Consider the following 11,638-nt stretch of genomic DNA (forward strand, 5'->3'; position numbering starts at 1 on the left):
CAGTGTCATTATTCAGGTGTGTTGCAGATAGCAGAGTGTTTTGTGAATCCAGAGAAATGTTTCCCCTTGTACATGGTTTGCTGCAGATTTTTCTCTGACTGATGCTGCAAAAAGCTGAGTTCAGTCGTTGACTTCCTCCTGCACAACTCTGGGAGTGTTTTCTGCCTGGAAACTGCTTTTATGGATGGAGCGCCCGTGTGTTTTCCTTTTTTTTACTCCACAACCTCAGTGAACTTGGAAAGAGAATGAACTCACGTCACCCTGCCTGCTGCCAGGTCCTGCTTCTGCCCCAGTTTCTGCCTCCTCTCTGAGCTGGAGAGCTCACGTTCACTCTGAGAAACAAAGCTGTTGACGTCTGCGGCTGGAAAACCGGCTGTCCACCGCCACCACTGCCAGGTATGCCTGGCCAGCAGGTGACGTGTGGGATGAGGGGTCTACTGTCAATCAAACACAGAAACCTGAAGCATTACAAAGAGAGCTCTTTGTCTCAAACAGGAAGAGATTCTCCCACCACCCTCCGTTATCTCCACCTCTGCTCATGTGTTTGTTCATGTAACCATGATAATGATGATAGCAACATACACCCCAGAACCCCCCTGTAGCTTAAAGGGTTAACAGGCAGACTCAACAAAGGAGTCTGTGCTGGGCTGGCGTGTGCACAAGTGGGGGGAGGAAGGTGGTGGGAGTGCGAGCCTGGCTGCCTTGTAGCCCCGCCCTGAAATTCTTTACTGGAGAGGCTGTTTACAACCTCAATACATAGGAGTCCCTGGGTTCATCGGCCTGATGGGGAGGGGATGAGGTGGCTGGAGGGTGGGAGGTGGGGGAGTCACAGACAGGAAAATGGTACAGGAAGAAGACAAAAAGGAAATATTGTGAAGGCCTCCAGAGCTACAAAACCTGTGCTCTCTTTTGTCTCACCTTCTTTGTTCATTTCCATCTTTATCAATATGGAGAGTGCACATGACTGATGTGGAGAGTGGAAAATGTGGAAAAACAACTGACCATCACCACACCTGGAAAAACAAACAAACAAAAAAAGAACCAAAACAAAACAAGAGAGACCTGTGGACTGTCCTGTCTTGGACCTGCGGCAGATTTCACGTCCTGCATGTAAACTCAGCCACTGTTGTTCTGTCTGCAGGCGGAGCTGCAGCCGTCTCTGATTCCTTGAGGGAACAAAAACACACTTTGCATTGTTGTCATTCATGTGTTCTGTGCTGCAGACCAGCACACAAGCTGCAGATGATTCACGCCCACCTCCTACGGCACACACATGTTTATAGATGAGTGTGATTAAATATTCTCACAGAGAAAATAATAAAAATGTTTGTTTGAAGATTGATTAATATTTAATATCTGATAAAGTAAAGGTTGCATAAATAGAATTTGCTGACATGAAAGAAAGAAATTTGATTAATATTTCTGAGAGGCTGCATTCAGAATGTTTTTCCTCCATAGAAGGTCTCTTGATAATTTTTGTGGTGATTTACAAATATAGTCATATTGTTATATTATTATTGCATATTATCCTCAAGGAAAGGACACAAAACTGGATTTTAAAAAAGAGAGATTAAATACATTAATTACTTATTCACTTGATAATAAAATTACAGAGAAGTATTTTAAATGTGATTTAGAGCATAAAACTAACTAAAAAGGTGTTTGACTACGTTTTACTCACAATTATTAATGACATATATTTCATTAATGTTTATTAAATTATTTATGTGTCAGAATAATAAAATCAGTTTAAACTTTTGTGATTTTAGACATTTTACCTGATATTTGGTGTAAACTGGTGAAAAAAAAACTGCTGACTGGGAGGCTAAATGACACTGAGACGCAGGAACTGAACGAATTTCAGAATTTTCTGCTCTTTATTTGTTACTCGTTTATCTTTCCTTTGTCACTCATTGTGTATCTGCAGCCTGTCGCGCGCGTCCCCGAAAGTCTCGCGGGCCCGCCTCGCGCCTGTCTGCTCCCCAACCTTTCCCCCATATCGAGCGCGCTGCCGGGTTCATCGGGTTTACTCTGACACCGCTGACTCCTCGGCCACGCCCCCAGCAGCCACGCACCCCACCGCGGGCCAATCCCGCTGCGGACACGTACCGATCACGCACCGCCTCGCTTGTGATTGGTCAGAGCTCGCTACACCTTTGGCTGTGATTGGCTGCGTGTTACCACCCGCCAGACTGCTCTGAATTTTGTTTCTGTGTTTTTTTCCTGTTTTTTTTTTTTTTTTTTTTTTCTTCCTCTCCTCGGCTCTCTCAGCTGAAGCTCGGTCTACTGGCAGAAGCAAAGCGCTCTTCATTCACGGCTCTTCTCTGCCTCACTTTGTCAACTCCTCTTCCTCTTCATGCTCGGCTTCTGTCAGGTGAGTCCCGACCGCCTTCTGCCGGCTGTCCGGCGAGGTTCTGTTTAAAGTTGGCTGTCGTGTTAGAATCGTTACCTACGGGTCCGGGTCTCGGGTCAGCTGCAGCCGCGAGGGGGACTGAACTGAAGCTCCGCGTGTTTTCGCCTCTGATTTGGTCTTATTTTGGTGCTGTCACCAGGTTTATCTGAGGTCACTCTGAACCCGTTGACTCCTGAGAGCGCGCGCGTGTGTGCACGTGTGTCTGTGGATCCCGCTTGCGCGCGCTAACAACAGTTGCATCCCTGCAATGCATCGCTGCATCAGAAAGTTTGCAGATGTTAGAGTGATGGAGTCCAGCTGGTTGTTGTGATGCTGCTGCTGGTTTCGCTGGTTTCTTTTGTCTGAGACTTCAGTCACATCTGCTGGTTTGTCTTTGTTCCAGCTCAAACATCTGGTGATTAATCGAAGAATGAACACAACTGATCAATTTATCACGTTGTTTTTTATGTCTATTTTTATACATAAATTGACATTCTCATCGTTTTGTTTTTGGGATCGATGTGATATTAAACATGCTATTTGTTAACATTTTCAGACATTAATCATTCAATGAAGAGAATAATTAGCAGATGAATTGGTGAAGCAGCAGGTCTGCTCTTTGTTATTGGATGTGTGATTACAGAGCAGATTTTTTTTTTATTTAAACTGATTTTATCAGGGAAATATGTCATATTACACAATAATTCATGATTTCAGTTTGAATATTTTATCTAACCATCACTGAAACCAATACAAAGTTTATTCTAATATCAAACAAGTATGAAGCAGTGACAGTAAATAATCAGTCTGCTTTTTGTTTACCTTACAGTTTGTCACATGCTCATGATTTAGGTTCTCCTTTCACAGTGTAAATATTTCCAGGAATCAAGTTAATGTGAAGATCTTTGAGGTTGCATGAGATGTTTTACTTAAAAATATATGAGGAAAAAAGATTTTCACTCTTAAATGTGGTCAAATGAGTACACATATGAATTTCAAACAGTTTGATATGTGAATCTAATTTAGGGTCAGACTGCTTACAATAAGACAATGACCACACATTAAAGAAAAACAAACAACAATAACAACAAAAAAACGACCCAAAATTCAATGAAGGGGTGTGTGTGTGAGTGACAGAAAACAGGTGTGATCCTGATCAGTGTCTGATTGTTAAAGTGTGAATTAATCTGTTTGTAATGGTGTTCCGTGTGGTGTGTTTGTGTAACAGCGGGGCAATTGCAGTGTTGATGTGTTTGTTGCAGATTTTGACTTCCTGTTGACAGCTTCCTCTCTCTCACTGGGCAAGTCAGTGCATGTTAATGTGAATGGAGGGGGCGTGGCCCTTTTTTATTTTTTTTCCTAACACCTCCCATCATCTATTCTGGGTGCAGGGAGGTTCCCCCTCAGCTTTTGTGAGATGCAGGAGAGGGGGCCCCTCGCTTTCTCTCTCTCTCTCTCTCTCTCTGTCTCTCTCTCTCTCTCTCTCTCTCTCTCTCTCTCTCTCTCTCTCTCTCTCTTTCTCTTTGCCTCTCTGTGTTTGTTCACATGTATGTCTCTCGCTCTCCTCCTCCACCCTTCCTGTATGTGCAATGAGCGTTCACTCCAGCCGGCCAACTCTGCTGAGCACCCAGGAACCCTTTGTCCCTAACTCATCTGCCACACCGCCTTTTACTTACTCTATTTATTTATTTTTTGCTTTTATTTGTCACCTCTGCATTTTTAAAAATATATATATTTTCTGATGTAGTTGTGGCTCAGGAGGAAGTGGGAAATTGTGGCATCATTGGTAATTAGATGTGCGGTATGCGTCTTTGTCCCCAAAGGAAGCGGAAGAAGAAGAACGTGGGATGTATAACACGCTAGTGGTGGAAGCAGATAATAGGAAAGATTCCCATGTTTGTGCATGTGCTTCTGCGTTATTACCTGATGTGTCAGTACTGACTGAACTGTGCTGACAAGTGATATCTGGTTGATCAGGCAGATAATTTGTCTGAAAAGATGCTCTAATCGTTTCACACCCTCTCCTTACTTTATGGATCCAGTAAACAATAAAAATGTTTGCAAATTATTGCTCTGCAGTAAGTCTGGTCAGTGAGACTGCTGTGGGCATAACTGCATCTCTAATTTCTGTTGCCTTTCAGTCAGACTAAAAAGAAATTTAAAAACATTTTGACTGCTGAATAAAGCATGTGTGCACACCTCTTTGTTTCGCTCAATGTTTGTAACTGAGGATGAGCGCATACAGCTACCATCACTCGTAAGCCCCTTTCAGATATGTTCTGCTTTCTTTTTTTTGTTACAAATCGTGACTGCATTCCTTCAGGTCTGACCTGTAAAATTAGTATTTTTGACACAGTCTGACCCGCAGCTTATATGAGTGGAAACACACTCTGATGAGGCGCTGATCTGCCTCAGTTTGTAGGGATTACCAAAGAGGAACAGCAGCAGGTCATTGAGGATGCCTTTTTTTTCTGATGAAGGGCGACCAATGTGTGAAAAGAGCTTAATCTGATATATCATTTTGTTGTTCAGATCAGCGGATTAGCATTTGTGAACAGATTTAACCAATCATTCCGCTTTGTGTTGCTGAAAGAAGTCATAGCTAGACAGGTATTTGTCTTCAAAACATCACCCTTTACAAAAAACGTTTATGATCCCTACGGTTTTAAGAAATCATATAAATCTGTCTAATAAAAAAGTTTAAAGTGATTCATATTAGGGCTGGGCAATATATTGAGATTTTCAAATATATCAAGACTGTATCAGATGTAAAATAAAAGGAGGGAATATCGTTTATATCGAGATAGCTTGTTTTGAGTTAAAATCATCTTTTGCATTTTGCACAGCTGTATTTTTGTTATGGTCATTGAAAAGTACTTTTAATTTATTTTGTTTCAGGAGTATTTAATTTAATATGAAGGTACTTTAATTTCAGTCAGCTATTTTAATGCACATGTGCTGCTGATCCTTAATACAAGTATATTTAGCACCGAAGGCTGTAAATTAGAACTGTTTCTTTGGTTACTTGACAAAAAATATATATATATATCGAGATATATATCGTATATCGTGATTAAGGTAAAAAATATTGAGATATAGGATTTGGTTCATATCGCCCAGCACTAATTCATATGACTTTCCTGCCTTTGTTCTGCATCTGAATTATTGTTAGTTGTAAATGCTGGTTCATTTCCTGTCAAATCTGAGTGTGAGAGGAAAACCAGATGAAGAACAAACTTGCTGAACCTCTTTCAATCATTCGCAGGTCGACCACGTGAACGAACCACCGGCGGCCATGGAGCAGAAGTCGTGCATCGAGTACCACGACCTGGAGGCCGCCGAGGCACTCGTCAGCATGAGTTTCTGGTGTCAAAGGCAACACAAGCCACGCCCACTGACCCCCACCTCTGACTCCTGTGACTCCATCCAGCTCCACCCAGAGGGAGGCGATGCTCCCAAAGACCTGATCGCCCTGTCGTCGCTGGTAAGAAACCCACTGAAATAAGACATCAGTGAAGCTAGGGGTTTAGCTCCGTCCTTAAAAGAACAGTATACTCTAACTGGTCAGCGCCAGTGGCCTGATCGGGCTCCATCCACAAGTCCATATGAACCCTAATTTTTTCACTCTTGACTTGAGTCACCTTTTTTTTTTTAACAAATTTTCTTAAGTTTGTTCTTAAATTGTACTTTTTTACAAAAACCGTCGCTTAGATTCACAATCCAGAAATTGTTCGTATCTTTCCTCTTATTGGTGAATCTCTACATAAGTTGAAAGGACAGACCAGGTGGCCCTACTTTGCAGAAGGACGTAAGGCCCATTTATACTTTACGCAAAAGACGAATATGGAGCATTTTGTCAGTCTTTACATGTGTAATTTGGTCAATTATCGGGGCTCTTGCAGATGCATACTCTGGCAGAGCAAATGGAGAAATAGTCGCCATGTATGAAATGTTCTCACGGACCACCACCATCTACTACTCTGCCTCTTTTTATGTCTCTTTCTGAGAATGTACATTGTCATTATCTGCCCCACCAATACCATGTTTGCTTTTGTCTAAAACGGACTTCAGAGTGCGAAGGTGAACTCTGCACTGCCCTCTGGTGGACAACCACAGCAATGTAAGGGACACATGAAAGTATGAGGGCAGTAACATTTGGAACAGATGTACCTATTTATGTTGGTAAAGGGTGCATAAATGATCCTTAAAGCACAAATTTGTTCATAAGAACGGTTGGTGAATGAGGCCCGTTGTTACTAACTGCTGCATCTGCTCTCAGTTTGTGACGGTGACATGTTGTTCTTTCTCAGTGTATGACTCCACCTCACAGTCCCAGCTTCACAGAGGCCTCCACCACAGCGGTCCTCACTACAACCTCTGCCCCGAGCCCCGCCCCCAGACAGGTCTTACTCCGCCCCAGTCTTACCACCTGCCCTGCCATCCTCAGCGACTTCCATACTTGCCTCCCACAGCCTTCCTCTGCCCCTTCCTCCTCTTCCGTCACCACAGAGACCTCAGCACTTCCACCTCACTCCAAGTCGTCATGTTTGGCTCCACCCAGCAAAGCGATGGCCACTAGTGTCATCCGCCACACTGCCGACAGCCTCAGCCCCCCTGCACCTCCAATCTCCACTCAGCTGACAGAAACCTCCTCCTCGATCCAAATGGAAACCACAGCCACAGACACTCCTCCTGAGGAGAATCATGCACCTCCTCTGACCCCCGACAGCATGTCTCCTTCTCCCTCCTCAGTCTCTCCACCTCACACCACTGCGCTGTCTTCCTCTGCGGTCCCCTCCTCTCCGGTCCTCTGCCAGGTTTTCCCAGTGAGCAGTCGGACTGGGATGATCTCAGCCTTTGTCCAGGCTCCAGTTCAGGTGCAGACCCAGGGGGGTCCCAAGCCCATCTTGCCCCAGTCTCCTGCTTCAGGCTTCACTCAGCCTCTACTGGTGGGCTCTGCTGTACCGCAGGGAACTGTCATGTTTGTGGTGCCTCAGGCACCCGTCTCCCAGCCACCACAGGGCCCACAGACTGTAATGACCCTGGGCAACACTAAGCTCCTCCCCCTGGCCCCGGCACCTGTTTACATGCCGTCAGGAGTAAACGGCGGCGCCACGCAGGCAGACTTCTCCCGCAGAAGAAACTACGTGTGCAACTTTCCCGGCTGTAAGAAGACCTACTTCAAGAGTTCCCACCTGAAGGCTCACCTGCGCACTCATACAGGTACGCGTCGCAAAGCCATCCACCTGACACCACTCAGGCTTTTCTATTTTATTTCTCCAGCCACTAACATTACCATTGTCTTCCTCTGCAGGTGAAAAACCATTCAGCTGTCACTGGGAGGGCTGTGACAAAAAATTTGCTCGCTCCGATGAGCTATCTCGCCATCGTCGAACGCACACAGGTGAGAAGAAGTTTGTCTGCACTGTGTGTGATCGCCGTTTCATGCGCAGCGACCATTTGACCAAACACGCCCGACGGCACATGACCACCAAGAGGGCGTCCTCATGGCCTGCTGAAACCCGGGATCCTGGCAAAGAAGCCTTGCCCAAGGGCCAAAACAGAAGTCCTACACTTCCTGTTGGCATGCTGGTTCCCACCCCCAACTGACTGACTCATGGAGCCTACAAGGCCCACTCAGGACTCCAGTAATGGGGGTGCGGGCCATAGATCAGATTCATAATTGTGACCGGGTGTTTCAATCAGCCCCACCTTCCGTATAAAGAGGAAGTTTTTTGTTCTCTCTGTGGGCCCCGACTACGTTTACAAGACCTCTGAACAGGGTCAGAAAAACCTGGTGGACTCAAATGATTAACTTTTTTGTTAAGATGGCCGTCCTAGGAGTGATGGAAGAAGTGCTCAGATCATTTAATCAAGTAAAAGTAGGCAACTACTTTGTATACATGCCACAGTAATTCAAGTTATCTGTAAGATCCGAGTGCTGCCGTAATCCGGACTCATAGCTGGGAATACCAGCAAAGGGCGGCAAGCTCTCCGCCCTGCTCAGGACATTTTAATTCCACAACCACACCCTCACCGCAAGAGGAGGATATGGAGGCGACAGGCTGCTATTTAACCACGGACAAAAACCAACAAAACCTGACATTGCACTGGATTTTTAAAAAATCTTCCTTGTTTTTATACTCTCCATGTATAATCATGTTTACTTTGTGTACATGTTACATTTAGGAAAATGTACACACTCTTGTTTATTGTTTGCCAAAGCTTCTGTATTGTGCTTTTTTTTCTAGCTGACATACGTTTATTTGTTTGACTGTAAATATTGTAAATATATTGATATCTATATGAATGTTATGTGTATTCCAGTCTCCATTTATTGACAGTACGAGTTATTCATATTTTTAAAATGTCAGTGGACAGTATTCATCACTGTGATACTACCTGCTATCTTTGCTTTACACATCTTTATTATTATTATTATTATTTAATAAACCTTTGTTGAGGAAAAGTGCTGTTTTTAATAGCTTGATTTGGCCCATAGTGTAGCCAGTAAAAAAATACCTCATGTTATTAAATGTTATCCCTAATAATAACAGCTTATATTAGAATATTCCCATTTCTAAACATTTGCTTGTGGGCAACAATGAACAATATGGCTTTTATAATAAAACTTTACCATAAAAATTTGCGTTGCTTCATTGTGTTTCTTTAAAGAAGATTTGGAACGTTTTGAGAATGTTTTTTTTTTTTTTTTTTTTTAAATCTTGGTTAACTCACTTTTTCTGTTAATCACTGTCATTTCAAGACTGGCCCCAGTTTGTATTATTAACTATTTATATATTAACCTAGCCTGGCTTCTTTTTTTAACCATGGATTATATAGCAACACACCAGGCTAAATCTCTTAATACACAAACAGCCTTAGTTTTTTTTTTCATAAACCTGATAGCATTAAAGATGGTGGAATATTTATTTTATATGTACATCAGTGGAGTTAAGTCTGATTGGCCTGGCCTTTTGTGCATGTATTGGCATTTTAACATTGTTAAATTAATAGTTGTTCTTGATTTCATTTAACCCTTCATACACTGTTAAATCACAAACACACTAACTTATTTTATAACAATTATTAAGTAATGTGTCTTATAGTTTTAGTAAAATGTACTTTTCAGTAGGATTAACCTAGTCTAGCTTGTATTACATGCATTGGTAGGCTATTTAAAGATGTTCATGTCAGCTGGAGATACATGGCAGCAGTACTTAATTCAACCACCTGATAGTATATGTAATATTTTATGTTTACCAAATTAATTTGTACACATACAAATGTTTTCATTTATAAATCTGAGTGATTGTTGCAATAAATTTTCATCTCATGTAAACTTCATCACATGTTGTTCATTACAGGACTGCACAGACCAGTAGCCTCTTCAAGCCCAGATAAAAGTCTTATGAAGTTTCAACATAAATTTTTGGCCATAAACTGGAAAAAGTGGAAATGCTTTCACATGATAATTAAAACAAAGAACAAATCAAGATTCACAGAAATTGACTGACTCTAATGAACTCATTGTTGTCTGCTGTGTGTGCTGAGCATCATATTATCTTCAACTGCATGGGTGAGCCTTAAAGTTATCTTAACACTGTCAAACCCCCCTCAAAAACGCATTTTTTCTAACAAAATATATAGATTTATCAAATAAATCCAATCTGTACTTTCATTTAAAGATATTTTAAAGTTATCAGACTTTTTTTTTTGTTTGTTATTATTATTATTATTATTATTATTATATTTGTAGAAACTTTTTAAAGGACCAGAGAGCAGGATATCTCTGGCAATCAGCCATGCTTGACTGAAACTACGGGACAAAAGGAACTCTGGAAACACAAATGAAGTGTAAGCTTCATGTGAGTTATTTATTTATTTATTTACTATTATACTCATTTTGCATCTTTTGTGACTGTTTAATTTCTTTTTCGTTTATTTATTTTTTCACCTTTACATCAATTTCAGTCTATTAAAGTTCTAACAAAATAAACAGAAAAAAAAAGAAAAAGAAAAAGAAACAGTAACCTTAAACTTTAACATATATTTGTGGCCATTACTCATGATTTAAGATTCATTTCTGGTGGCAGTATTGAGGTTTTGTAGTTTAATTAATTATTTTATTTTTTCCACGATCTTTAAAGTAGATCATTTCATGAAGATATATCATAAGATCAGATTGGGCCCTCCTGATTTAATGGGCCCCTGTTCAGATAATTTATTTCAGGTGAATTGAAAGACAAAATTAAGATTTTATGGGGGGGACTGCTAAAACTTCCCCAGATATCAAGTTCCGGTTCTCTGTTTTTGTGCTCAAGAACTTGAATTTTGGTTCTCATTCTTTGAATGCTTCCTAAACGTTGACAACACTTTGCTGAGCAGCAACGTCAGGTTTCAATCCAGCTTTCTGAGCTGCAGTGGTTTATATAAACACAGTATCTCGCTCATGACGTTTCTGCTTAACGACAGCGGGACTCTGACGTATGGAGTTATACAACCGGACCTCCGCTGCTCTCTCCCCACACCACCCGGTAACAACTATCATCCAATCGTAAGGCAGCGTTGAGGGGGCGTGACCAATCGGAGAACACGTCGCTTTGCCTCATCGTGTGAGGGGCGTTCCTTTGGAGCGTCAGGTTCCCGCCCACTTGCCTTACTGACCGACATTCAGCACAAGCCACAGAAAATGCATAAAAATAAACAAAAAGACTGAAGTCTGGTGGACGCAACGTGAGCAGGATAACAGCGACATTGTGTGGTCATTTTATTGTACAGCCGCACAATGTGGAAAAAGGGGGGAAAAATATGATTATGTGTTTGTTTTCATACAAATGTAATTTCCTAATTTTTATTACTGGCCATTTTATTGATTTTGTTATTTATTAATGTTTTATTGCTTGTTTTGAAGTTTGGGGTTGGAGGGGTACCGAAGGTACCAAATAACTGTGCATGTGTGCAGCAACTGTAGGTGAGGCATTGCAAATTCGTTGTACGTGACAGCACATTCTGATTCTGATTATTTAAATGTAATTTTAGTTTTTCCTTTTTATATGCTCAGTAGACACTGTTTCTGACATACAAATAGGGCTGTAGTAAGTGAAGAATTTGTCGTAAATTATTTAAGAAATTAGTCAGTTTGGCTGCGAAATATTAAACTTTAATGACAGTGGTATTGTGTTGCTACATAAAACCATTAGGTCAAATAAAATAAAAAAATTAAAATAAAAAGAATTTTACATA

The 11,638-nt window shown here is 41.5% G+C and overlaps 1 protein-coding gene across 2 annotated transcripts; it reads left to right on the forward strand.

The window, feature by feature from the left end:
• The first annotated feature begins 2,261 nt into the window (after positions 1-2,261).
• Positions 2,262-9,029, forward strand: klf11a (Kruppel-like factor 11a). Of its 2 annotated transcripts, none has more exons than XM_041975544.1 (4): positions 2,262-2,374; positions 5,658-5,876; positions 6,703-7,615; positions 7,707-9,029. In XM_041975544.1, the coding sequence occupies exons 1-4, from the start codon at positions 2,357-2,359 to the stop codon at positions 8,000-8,002; spliced, it is 1,446 nt and encodes a 481-aa protein (XP_041831478.1). In that variant the 5' UTR covers positions 2,262-2,356; the 3' UTR covers positions 8,003-9,029. The 2 variants fall into 2 exon arrangements, with proteins under 2 accessions (XP_041831478.1, XP_041831479.1); XM_041975545.1 differs by lacking the exon at positions 2,262-2,374 and adding an exon at positions 2,499-2,778.
• Positions 9,030-11,638: the final 2,609 nt, after the last annotated feature.

The sequence above is a fragment of the Melanotaenia boesemani genome, chromosome 22 (assembly GCF_017639745.1).
Source record: "Melanotaenia boesemani isolate fMelBoe1 chromosome 22, fMelBoe1.pri, whole genome shotgun sequence".
Lineage (NCBI taxonomy): Eukaryota > Metazoa > Chordata > Actinopteri > Atheriniformes > Melanotaeniidae > Melanotaenia > Melanotaenia boesemani.